Source organism: Quercus robur, chromosome 7, assembly GCF_932294415.1.
Source record: "Quercus robur chromosome 7, dhQueRobu3.1, whole genome shotgun sequence".
Classification (NCBI taxonomy): Eukaryota; Viridiplantae; Streptophyta; class Magnoliopsida; order Fagales; family Fagaceae; genus Quercus; species Quercus robur.
This window is the reverse complement of record NC_065540.1, coordinates 10,058,192-10,070,826: the sequence shown is the minus strand read 5'-3', so window position 1 is coordinate 10,070,826 and position 12,635 is coordinate 10,058,192. Positions and strand designations below refer to the sequence as shown.

The 12,635-nt window shown below is 31.7% G+C and overlaps 2 protein-coding genes across 3 annotated transcripts; one reads left to right on the top strand and one right to left on the bottom strand.

The window, feature by feature from the left end:
- The first annotated feature begins 2,503 nt into the window (after window positions 1-2,503).
- On the top strand, window positions 2,504-3,857 carry LOC126692145 (uncharacterized). Its single transcript, XM_050387641.1, has one exon. The coding sequence runs from the start codon at window positions 2,617-2,619 to the stop codon at window positions 3,460-3,462; it is 846 nt and encodes a 281-aa protein (XP_050243598.1). The 5' UTR covers window positions 2,504-2,616; the 3' UTR covers window positions 3,463-3,857.
- A 2,646-nt stretch (window positions 3,858-6,503) lies between these two features.
- Window positions 6,504-12,635, bottom strand: LOC126692144 (alpha carbonic anhydrase 1, chloroplastic). Of its 2 annotated transcripts, XM_050387640.1 has the most exons (7): window positions 12,506-12,632; window positions 12,299-12,425; window positions 11,385-11,599; window positions 8,501-8,607; window positions 7,294-7,396; window positions 6,970-7,152; window positions 6,504-6,860 (listed from the first exon to the last, which is right to left on the bottom strand). In XM_050387640.1, exons 2-7 carry the CDS (start codon window positions 12,375-12,377, stop codon window positions 6,726-6,728), a joined length of 822 nt encoding a protein of 273 aa, XP_050243597.1. In that variant the 5' UTR covers window positions 12,378-12,425; window positions 12,506-12,632; the 3' UTR covers window positions 6,504-6,725. The 2 variants fall into 2 exon arrangements, with proteins under 2 accessions (XP_050243597.1, XP_050243596.1); XM_050387639.1 differs by having other exon boundaries at window positions 12,299-12,635.

Here is a 12,635-nt window from a genome sequence, read left to right as displayed (position 1 = left end):
AATATTTTTTTTATAGGTGAAACAGTTTTGTTATGTATCTAAAGCCACCGATTAGCAAAGCTTAATGTTGCCGCCATAGCTTTAGAGATTGGTTATAAAGGCATAGAAAGGGAATCTACCTCGTAAATTACAAGGAAAAAACTAGAACTTTGATTATTGCACATTAATTGAAAGTTCAATCAACGTACAATTATTCAAGCAATCATTTTTATTGTCATTATTTTTAGAACATGACGGTGGCACGTATTTCTAATAGGCTGGATTCACTGCAGGAATGGGGAACAAGATGGCAAATCTCTGACTCCTATAATTAGAGGATTTCCAGAATTATTTGTTATTATATAGTATAAATAAACTAACAAGTATGGGGCACAGAAAATTTGAGTTGTTATATACATATATAAGATCTGGTACAAGTATATGTTATAATTAGCTCGATTGGTAAAATTTTTGATGGTTGTATAAGAGATTTGAGGTTCAATTCCCGTTTAAAAAACTATTATCAAAAGCGGACATAATAAGTTGAAACTCACTCTTCTAAAAAAAAAAAAATGGCACCAAGTGGTCATTATATTATATTATATTATTATTTTTTTTTTGGTTTTTAAAAAAAATATATATATATTTATATAATTGTGTGGTTAGATTGTTTGAGGTTTAGTTGAGCCATTCACGTTATTTAGAAGATTTATCTCTTCATTAATTAGCTTTCCATTTAGCAATAAATAGAAGGCTGAAATTCAAAGCAACAATTTATTAAATTGGCGTACAGGTAAATATCCTGTCCTTATTAGTATCCCAAATGTTTCTTTTGCATTAGAAGTGAATGATGAATTTTTGAGATAAAGGATAGAAACTATCATAAAATTATTTGGAAGTAAAAAGGAAGGATTCAGATCATCTATATTTCTTAAGGTACTCTACCAAATAGATTTCCTTAAATTTTAACAATTCTTTAATGATTTAATGGTCTAAATTTTGTCATATTAGCATTCCATTAACAATAATCTTAATTGTTTTGTTTGCAACATTATTTTATTATTTTAAAAATATTATTAGTAGAATGCTGACATGGCAGAATCTAGACCCTTAAATCATAAAAGAGTGGTTAGGATTTAAAAAAATCTATTGGTAGAGTACTCTAAAAAAATTTAGAGGATCTAAATCCAAAAATGAATATTAGAGCATTTATATTAAATCGTACAAAAAATTTATGTTTATAAAAGTAAGTTGAATTTAACTAAATTATAATCAAGAAAATAAGATGCATTAAAAACCGTTCCTAATAAAATAAGTTGAGTTGATTTATAAATTAAGCTATAACAAATGGTCCCTAATATAGTACATATATTAATGAGTAAGCATTGTGATCTATAAATCATACAATGTGTTAGGAAAAATTTGAAAAAGTCATGACGCTTGCATGACGAAGCAAGAGAAATTATTTACCACATTCTTCAAAGCAAAGCAGTCACATTGAATTAATCCAAGGGCCTATTTAGGCATTTTACATAATGAGGAAAAATATTTTACATTTTAAATCCTATAATTAAAAAAAAAAAAAAAAACTTCAAAGTCAAAAATAACAAATTAAATATAGATTTGAGGTTTAATTTTGGTATGATAAAAATAAGTTGGATATATCCAAATTATGCTTAAAAAAAACAAGATGCATTCAAAACTGTACCTAAAAAAAATAAGTTGACTTAATTTATAAATTAAGCTTTAACAAAATCCATTGATGATAAATAGTTTACTAACACATGCCCTATGCAAGTGTGTGAATTAGCTTCCTAATCAACATAAGAAAACAAAATAATAAACCACCAAGTGATATCACACTTGCATGAATGGCAGCATTTTATTAGTTGGAAAAATCAAGAAAGACCACTACAGCAATCTTTCGATAAATCTAGTAATTTCTCACTTTAGAGAAGTGTTACGTTTACAACATTTTCATAACAAATCATAAGTGATTAGTTATTATTAGTTCTAATTTAAACTTATTGCTTAAATTACTTTTTTATTCCATCAGTCACAACTCGTAATAGTTTATTACATCAAATTTGTTATAAAAAATATTATGAATAAAGTGGTTGTCGGTCCCAAAAAAAAAAAAAAAAAAAGTCACGGTGATTCACACATTCTTCCAAAATAAGCAGCCACACTGGACTAAGTTAAAAGCTCATTCACAAAAGGAAATTAATGTTTTTTTTTTAATTTTTAAATAACAGTATATATAATAATTAAAGTAAAACGACGTTTCGTACGGTTCAATTTCGTATTATTTTGACGAAAGAAAAAAAGATATATTTCTTTTTCTTTTTTACCAAAACCTCCTTTTCTCTCTCTCTCACATAAAAAAGCAAAACCATCAAAACCAGCCAGCACGAGTCAACAAGTTGAAAATCTCCCTCCAAAATATTTTATCTCTCTCTCTAACAAAATTTCCACAAAAAAAAAAAATTTGTTTGTTTGTTTCTTTCTATTATATATAAAATCCTCTCTTTCAAGTTTCAAAGTTTCCAACTACTTCTCCTTCCTTCTTCTTCAACATTCTCTCTCTCTCTCTCTTTGCTTTCTAAATTTCATTGCAGAGTTCTTGTGTTCTTGACGATGCCACAAGTGGATCTGGAGAACCTAGTTACAGCCTGTGCCGGCGGCTCCGATAGGAAAATCGCCTGTGAAACGCTCGCCGACGGAGATCACCGGCCGGAGCAGTCGGATCAACCGGAGGTACCTTCGGATTTCCCGCCGGAGTCGTTTTGGCTCTCGAAAGACGCTGAGCTTGACTGGTTCGACCAGCACGCTTTTTACGAGCGAAAAGATTCGGGAAAAGGTAACGTAAACTCGACGAACTTGAATCCGAATCTGAATCCGAGTGCGAACTCGAATTCTCAGCGGTTCTCTCTCAACCTCAACTTGAAGTCCAAAGCTTCGATTCTCGGCTTGCCGAAGCCTCAGAAGTCTTGTTTCGTCGACACGAAGAGTCGCCGGAACAACAAGCAGGGAAATACTCGGTTGTTTCCGAAAAGGTCCGGATCGGTAGGCAAATCGGATTCTTCGGTTGTTGAACCGTCGTCGCCGAAGGTTTCTTGCATGGGAAGGGTGAGATCGAAGAGAGACCGAAATCGGAGACTAAGGAACCGGCAACTCTCCTCCGAACGGATCGCCGAGATTGAAAAATCGGCCGGGAAACGAAAATCCGGATTTTTCGCCACTTTTCGTGCTCTTTTCCGAGCCGGTCGGCGTGACAAACCGGCGCCTAGAGTTCACGCGCCGCAGATTGAGTCCGAATCGCCTCCGAGGAAGAGTTCGGCGATTAGAGCGCGTGACAGTACGGCTTCCGATTTCGACGCGCCGAGAGGGAGCTTATCGGAGATTGAAACGCCCGGTTTGGGCGGAATGAACCGGTTCGCATCCGGAAGAAGATCAGACGCTTGGGCCGATGACGTGGCTTGATGTGATTGGTTGAGTCCAATCCTCTAGCGGTCGCGATTGGGAATATCTGTGGAGCCCACACTTTGTTCTAAAATTTGTCGTTGAGATGACGTGGCACGTTGAATAACAGTTTCCCCTTCCGCGGGGTGAAAGGTGATAATAGTCACTAGTACAATTTTCTACACAGTTTTTATTTTTATTTTTATTTTTTAATTTTAAATTTGTATTGTAGGCTCTAAGGTTTTGTAAATATATATTGAGTGTTGTTGAATGAGTAGCTGTAAATTTTTTTCCTTGTAAAAGCCCTTATTAAATGATATTTGGATTTGAATTCTATTTTGTTCAAATCGGCTAAAAAATAATACTCGGGTTTAAGTCCCTTTCAACAACATTAATAATTTTTTTTTTTTTTGGTAGTTGTAAACTAACTTATTTGACTTGGTTTTAGGACATTTCACTCACTGTTTTAATGTATTAAGTTATGATATATACATCAGATGGTATAAATTTTGTCTTAATAAAAAGTAGATTTAGCAAATGCCAAAAGAAAAGTTTCACACAGAAATACAACCCCTCTTATGCAAGAGAAATAGGGAAAAAAATTGTTAAAATCTCATGTTAAAAGGGCAGTAAACAAGCCAAGCCAAACCGAGTTTAGTTTTAAAAGTTCAAGTTTGTGCACTTAATTTTTTTTTTTTTTTTCTAATACAAGCCAAGCTCGAGCTCATCACCAAATAATAGTTTACGTTCAAGTTCAAGCTTGTTTACGAGTTACTTGATTAAATTATTCTTTACAATTCTATGAATTTTTACTACAAATAATCATTTAAAATCATATTAACTTATTGACAAATTTATACAATTTAATCTCAAGTATATATAAATATATTTTTAAACAAGTATACATATAAAAAATTATTTTTATATAGTGAAATCAAGTCTTCATGTTCACTAGCTTGTTCACAAATGTGTTAATTATGTTTGAATTTGACTTGTTTAATAATCGAGCCCAAGCTTATGGCTTGAACTTAACTTGTTTTCTAAACAAACGAGCATAAACTAGTTTCTTTAATTATTATTGAAAATCAAAACCTCAAATCAAAACCGAAAAGTTCAATATTTAAATTGTTACCAATTTAAAAGTAGTTAGTTCATATAAAACTAATAAAATTATAAATTCTACTTTCTAAAGGATTTAATTTGAAACCTTTATAACTGCTTATTTAAATAATTTCTCAAGAAACTACTGATTTAATTTAAAATTATCCCTAAAACATAGTTTGCGGAAATAACTTACAAATTTTTTTACTCAAAAAATGGATAACTTCGTCAAATTCGAAGATGATCTCATGAATGATGACTTATTAAGTAAAGCGATAAACTTTAATAACTCTCTTGCTTAATTCATTGAAATCATGTTAGTTGGGAAAGTCGTTACTCTTATCCAACAAATAGTTGTAATTCTATACGCAAATCTATCCAACGCAATTATTATATTTTTTTAATTGAAAATCAAAACTAGTTAGCATAGCTTGTAATATTTCACTTCTTCTTTTTTGTCACTTTAATAAATGCCCTTGAGGCAATTGTTAATAAACTATTTTAGAAAAGTTTTAACATCATTTTTATAAGAAGAGATTGATTCAAGTTACACCTGGTGTAACTCCACAAGAGTTACACCTTTTTTAAATTGTAGATTTATGAGAGATCCAACGAATAAAAACAAAACACCATTATCCATTACAACATTAAATACTTACCTAATTAATAGTTACACCAGGTATAACTTGAACCTATCTCTTATAAGAAATATAAAAAACATTCAAAACAATTAATTGCAAATTCTTTTTTCATAACAAAAATTTTAAAATAGTTTGTAGACCAATATCCTTATCCTTAAAATATCTGTTACTTTTTTTATTTTTTTGGGTCGTCGTTGTTGTTTAAAACACTTTTAACCCAGTACTTTTTGTTTGAACCCATTTGCTGCATTAAAATTCAATTCAACGTGTCATGTTCTACCTGTACAGTCATTGATTTGTATTCAAGTGTAAATTTACTATTTTAGTCTTTGCCAGTGTGTTTTTGATGGTGGCCTTCACTCAGTGTTCAAGTCATAGATGAGGATTTAGTCACCGATTCACTGTAAGGGCAACGGCGCCATTGACTACTAATGTGGAATCGTGGATGCCACTTTGTGAATGGTCTAGACTGTAGTAGAATATTGACTAGATTGGCATCATACTAATCATCTATTTCCAATTGAGAGTGACTGCCTTACCTAACATCATGAATTCTATTTAAATTGTTTATAAAAAAAAAATGTATTCTCTTTAAATTAGTCACACAAAAAACCAGAAATCTGCACCTAGAATTTATAAATAAATAAATAAACCATGGTCAAAATTATGTTCAATTTTCCCACATTAATTCTCACCAAAAAAAACAAATACTATTTTGAAAAAACCAGCTTGCTTATGGAGATGTGGAGATGACCCATTGAAGTTTTGATTTGCTTATGAAAACTTTGTTAACAAATGGGTCCTTAAAATAAATAAAAAAACAAAAAAAAAAAGGACAGGTTTCCATTTTTGACTAATGCTACTTGAGCAAATCACTAAGACAGTCATTGACGTTTATGCAGTAAGCTTGTTCAACTCTAGTGATGAATGAGATCGATGGAGAGGACTTTCTGTGTAGGTCGTAGTTTGACAAATAATGAAGTATAGCAGCATGGAAAATCAAGTATCAACTTGATGCACTATTGAATAAGTCATTTTAAGTTCAAATAATCTTGCTTATCAGCAATCTTTTATTAAAATTAAAAAAAAAAAAAAAAATTGTTGAGAAAAATGATGAGAATGAAATTGACCCCTTTATTCTTCCCAAGATTGCTGAACATTTCTTGTTGCTGTAAAAGATGAAAATATATATGGTCCTGATTTAGGGTGTGTGGATTGGAATGGAAGTGGATAAGAATGTGATATGTCACCCTTTGAGGTCACTAAAAGTTTCGGTGGAATAAACAAATCAATAGTTATGAATAATGCAGACTTTAAACCAGACAGAAAATTACTCAAGTAGATTTCCATTCCCTAATGTACATAACGTGTTAATAGATGAAGCTAAAAGGTTTGTAGCTCTACTGGTTAATTGGCACCTCTGAATATTCATATATAAGCTAAGAAAACATAAAGCAATTTTTTTTTTTTTTGGTTTCATTCCTTTTGGTCCCCTTTACAGAAGATATTGATGTCAATTAGATGGTGAAAATGATTGTAAGATTAACTGTCGCCAAGCTCAGCAAATAGCTCAATCTGTCGCCCATTCAGTTCTTGCAAAGGCCTTGAGTTTTTCTTGCAAGTAGAGTCCAAAGGTGCCTGAAGAAGCTCGACCTGCTCCTTTGATATTGATCTCACCTGCACGTTCATTAGCCATATCAAACCGTCTGTTGTTATATGTATGTGTGTGCACGTGCACGCTTGTGTGTGATTTGTTCATGAATGGCATGAACAATCAATTAATTACCTTGCCGAGGATGCTCCAGGTGACATTCTCGGTGCATGGAGGAGTGGTGAGTGAACCAATGTATCTGTAATACTTGCGGGTCTTTTTCTCCATGTGCTTTGTATCCAAGGCCTTGACGGGAATATGAGACTCTTCATTCTTTGCACACACTTCCTTAGCCAGTTCATTCAACTCGTTCTTAATCTGCAATCATAAACCATCATAATAAACATTAAAATTCCCATTTCATTGTTTTGGTTTGGAATTATGTTTAAATTGCGTAGTGCTAATTCAACTCAAAATGATATATAAAAAAAAAAAAAAAAAAAAAAAAAAAAAAATTACCTTGGAAAGTAGGGGATCAGCATCACCATATTGGTAGAGGATTGACACAACTGCGAAGCTGCCATCAGCTGCCTTGTGGACCATATGAAGCTCAGTTGGAAATCTGTAGTTATCAATTGTTTAGTCATATTGCAAGTAGTAACAGTAGATGAGAGAGTAACAGAAAGTTCTAACATGATTTTGTGATAAAAGCCTTTCAACATTATGCAGAGACAAGCTCCTCTAGCTAAGTTTCAGCTGGCTGTAAAAGATGAAACCTTTTGGGTTTTGGGTTTTGGGCTCAAAGTTCTTGTCAATCCCACAGTTAAGCCCAGAGGCGAGATACACTCAAACCCAAATGTTTAAAAAATTTGTTATAACCCAAAGACAACCATGTGTTTTATCCAAGCAACTTATAAAAGAATACATACGTACGTGTGTATTTTTTTATCCCAAGCTTCTTTAGGGAACTTTATTAAACATTTAAATTACAATTATTCTATGCTAATGCTTTAAGAGAAATTTCATAAATCATTTAAAATCCAGACAAAAATCCACAAAAAGAATCAAAATTTAATAAAAAATTGAATAAAGAAAGTGTACTTTTTGTGAAAGTATGGAAGTATTAAACAAAAATTGAGCATTAAAAAAAAAAAAAAAAGCTTTATATATTATATATTTTGCCTTTTCTCATTGGGCCATGGGGGGCCATTGCCCCCCATGGTCCAAGCATAGTTCTGTCCCTGGCTGAGCCCATTATACAACACATAAGGTTGGCCCCCCATGGTCCAAGCATAGTTCTGTCCCTGGCTGAGCCCATTATACAACACATAAGGTTTTACATCAATGGACTCTTGTAGATCAATATGTTTTATTGTTTATTTTGATAGAACTATATGAATAAAAGAATTTGGATTTTAATTTTTAATTTAAGTGATTTGGGTACAGTATAAAATTACAATTTTTATTAATAAAAATTAGATGGATTTAAGTTTTATTAGTATTAAATTAAATTTGAAATGTAAATGTAAGAAGATATTTCAAAAGCTCTTACTCTCAAAACAATAAATCGTCATATATTGTTAAATTTATACGAACAATTCTTCTTCCAATCTCTTGATTTTAAATCCTCAAATCTAAACGCAATCTTATTCAGTTTCACACCTAATTTATAAGTGTTTGCATCTTATGTGTGTATGAGAGAGAGAGAGAGAGAGAGAGAGCATACTGTTCTCCATTAATCCTGTGCTCAGAAGGAGAATGCCAGTGCATTTGCTTCAAGCTGAAGTTCTTCCCATCTGCAACCAAGACTCCCACATTTTCCTCAAAAAACAACTGCATAGGCAAAGGGCACACGCATTGGATCAGTAGCAGTTGTGAAACATAGGCGCATTGGATTATTTATTATTCATTAGTCTCTTTTATCACTTTTGTTTTTGATGTTTCTAATACTAAGGTTTTAGAGTATCCAATTTCTAGATTGTTTCCACCATATCATTATTGTGCAATAAAAATAAAAATAAAAACATTCGAGTAAATTGGATAGTCAAGAATGGTTAAATTATTTTACTCTCTATCATCATGATATTCCAAAAGGTTCTACATCTTCAAGCTAAAATGGAATCTCATTATTATTTAAGCATCAAATGTTTCTTGTGGAGGGCTTATATATGGCACCCCTGCTTCCTTGTAGGGACTTGCACTTGAGGACAATACAAAGGTAAAATATTTATGAATTACCTTTTTTTTTTTTTTTTTTTTTTTTTTTGAAACATGCATAGCTTTATATGACAAAGTTTAGCTACAAAATTGGTTGTGATTTAATACTACAAACTCACTTAATAAAATAAATATTATAACATATTTTGAAAATCTAACCGTTAAATTGCATGTTCTTTATGTTCTTAATATACATGTTGAATTTTGTGTCAATCGGATATTATTTATTATATGATCTATAAGCTTATATTTTGTGCATAATTTTAAATTACAAAAACTTGCAATTTAAAAAATGCATTGATGACATAGCTATTGATATTTAATTTTCTTGAAATTTTGCAAGCATAGAGGATATAAGAAGAAAATGTAATCCAATGAAGGATTTGTCAAAATTCACCTCCAATAAAAAGATATTAAGTAAGTTTGTAGCTTAAGGCTACAACTAATTTTGTAGCTAAACTTTGTCTATATATATAAATATGAGATGGGTCCAAGTTACACCTGGTGTAACTCTTTAGAGTTACACATCCAACGATCAAAAAAATGCACTTATTAATGCTGATATTCTGATAAGAATCTCATTTATTATCCTTATTTATAACATTTTATATCTATTTCTAATCCCAAAAATAAGTATATTTTTCTCTCTGTTCTCTCTTTCTCATCCACTACACGTTTCTCTCTCCTCCATTGCTCTTCCACCTCCATTTTCATAAGATTCCACCTCCATATTCAGGCACTATGGGCTCCAATTAATCAGGATTTGTTGTTTAACATGTTTCAGGGCAACTTTTGTTGGGCTTGTGTATGGTTATGCCAAAATTATGTCTTCTAGCCTTATTGTGCCAATGGCTTCTCACACAATAAACAATTTGGTTGGAAGGATTTTGTGGCGATACACCTCATTCTCAAAATCATCAGAGAAGTTATAAGACAATAACAATCTGCCTCATTTTTAGTTGTTAAAAAATAAAAATAAAACTTGTTCTTCAAAACTGGTTAATGGTGCATCCTTGCCTAGCTAGTTTGGTGTAAATATGTGGTATGCATGAATTTGTCACCCACTTGTGCTGTAAATTCTTGTAGAACCATCTTAGTCTAGAAGGTGGGTGGTTATGCAACAATATATCATATTTTTATTCTTGAAGTTGGAACATCTTTTTTGGATTCAAACCCTTCAAATTAGAATAGAACTGCAATTTTAAGGATCATTAAATCTATGTGGCTATGGAGGTGGAACCTTATGAAAATGGAGGTGGAAGAGCAATGGAGGAGAGAGAAATGTGTAGTGGATGAGAGAGAGAGAGCAGAGAGAAAAATATACCTATTTTTGGGATTAGAGATAGGTATAGAATGTTATAAATAAGGATAATAAATGAGATCCATATTTGAATATCAGCATTAATGAGTGCATTTTTTTTACTGTTGGATCTACTTCAATCCAATGGTTTAGAAAATTTGTAATTCTTTAGAGTTATACCAGATCTAACTTAAACCTCTCTCTCTCTCTCTCTCTCTCTCTTTGAGAGAGAGAGAGAGAAAGATAGAGATGGGTTCAAGTTACACTTTATATAACTCTATAAAAGTTACACATTTTTTAAATCGTAGATTTCTAAGATACATCTTATTTTTATTTTTTTTGGTCAACCACTATGTGCAACTTTGTTGAATAAAAGGCTAGCAAAAAATATACGTGATTATTGAACTTTGTAAGTGCTTTAATCATCTAAGGTTAACTATTTTGAGGTATTCAGGCTTCTACTACTGGATTTTGCTTCACTGTCACAAACAAAGCTATACATATTACCATGAACAACTCAAGAACGTTGAGTATATGCTTTTGTGCAAGGTTAGAGATGAATTCATTAGGAGAGCGAAAGAAAGTAGAAAAGAAAATAATATAATATTCTATCAAATTAATTAGGTTAGCTAAAATGGAAAGCAATTAATTTTCTAACCATTAGATTTCTTAGAAATCTAGGGTTTAAAAAATGTGTAACTTTTGTAGAGTTATACCAAGTGTAATTTGAACTCATCTCTCCGTATATATAAAATTAACAGATACTTTAAGGATATTAGTTTATGATTTTTTTTTTAATTTTTAGGAAAAGAAAAAAAAATTTCTATAATTTTTTTGATGGTTTTTTATATTTTTTATAAAAATGGTGTCAAAACTTTTTTTAAATAGTTTATATTAATAATTGTCTTAAAAGTACCATTAACAGGACCTTATATATATAAAAAGCTTTTTAAAACGTCACTACTTTACAGCTATCTTTTAACATATTTTCAGAAAATCAACAAAAAGCTAATTATAATGTAAATTTATATAACTTACCAAAAAAAAAAATGCAAAGAAGAAAAACCATTTCGAAGTTTAATTAAGAACATACCCCAATGTTAAACCCATTGTTGACCAGTGTGGCATTTGCAGTTCTGTAATCTCTGGTTAAGGGTTTCAAATTCTTGTTACGAACAACTTTGTTCTTCACTATGTTCACAGGGGACTGCCTTTTCCCATTTGAGCATGCCGAGAATAATGGACTCAAGCTTCCCCACTTTTCAGGGCCATGGACTCCGGTATAACCAAATGAAATTGAATTAAGCTCTGTTACATTGGAAAGTTTTCAATCATAAAATATATTAGTTGTTTGGAAAGTAAATTTCACTTTCTATGTTAATGAAAACCAAATCAAGAGATTGATTTGCAAGAGAAAATTATGGGATTGAGACAATTAATATGCAATTTCAATTTAAATTATGGTTGACTATTATATGTAGCCCCATCATAAATATGGGTTCTCTTGTAGTCTATTATCTCAAGTCAAGTGAATCAAGATCTTTTAAGTTTAATGGCATGGTAGGCTGTTAAGCCGAACCACGGATATTCTTCGCTTTCTTTTCTCCTTATTATACTTGCATTTTCTACCACTCTCCATTGTTCTCTTTAATTTTCACATGGCATACTTTCCAACATTAGTCGCTATTAAAAATGAGCATTTGGCCTAGATTCTCCAAAATATGGATGAATAAATATGTTCATTCTATCCTTTCCCAAAAGAGAAATGTTCAGTCCATATGAAATGACTTAGCTGGAAAAAAAATGCTCGGTCTGTAATACTCTGTATGGATTTATAAATATTCTCAGTCTATAATTTTTTTAGAAAACACGACTTTTTAACAAAAAAATGAAATGAAATAATTATCTCATGCATGCATTAGATATGTCCTACACCGTTATAATAGGAAATATGCATATATCAGACGTATGGAATGATTTTCCGTCTAAAAGTGATAGAAAGCATACCTTCTACAAGATCATCTGCAGAAGTTCCAACAAGCAACAATGTGATTGCAAGAACCGAGAAGGAAATTCTAAGAGACATATTGCCACTGCTAATCAATCTAAAATCTCTAACCAAAAACTCAGCTCTCTGTGACAAAATGAAGACGAAGGTTATGATTATACTGCTCACTAGTAACCACTAACTACCGTATATTGTAGAGGGATCACCTTGTGGTAATGCTTCTTTCCTTTCCCACCACCACTAAGTGCTATTTGTGATATATTTAGAAAGCTCTCTGCTAAATCTGGCTGAGTTTTGCCTCGAAACTCTTGGAGCACCTTAGCTTGGTGTTAATGT

Excerpts from the sequence above, each read along its gene's own strand:
- LOC126692145 (XM_050387641.1), top strand. The coding sequence starts at position 2,617 with ATGCCACAAGTGGATCTGGAGAACCTAGTTACAGCCTGTGCCGGCGGC.
- LOC126692144 (XM_050387639.1), bottom strand. The coding sequence starts at position 12,377 with ATGTCTCTTAGAATTTCCTTCTCGGTTCTTGCAATCACATTGTTGCTT. Across the intron at positions 11,600-12,298 it reads TGCAGATGATCTTGTAGAAG|AGCTTAATTCAATTTCATTT; the intron begins GTATGCTTTCTA and ends CCAATGTAACAG. Across the intron at positions 7,397-8,500 it reads CACAGGATTAATGGAGAACA|ATTTCCAACTGAGCTTCATA; the intron begins GTATGCTCTCTC and ends TGATAACTACAG.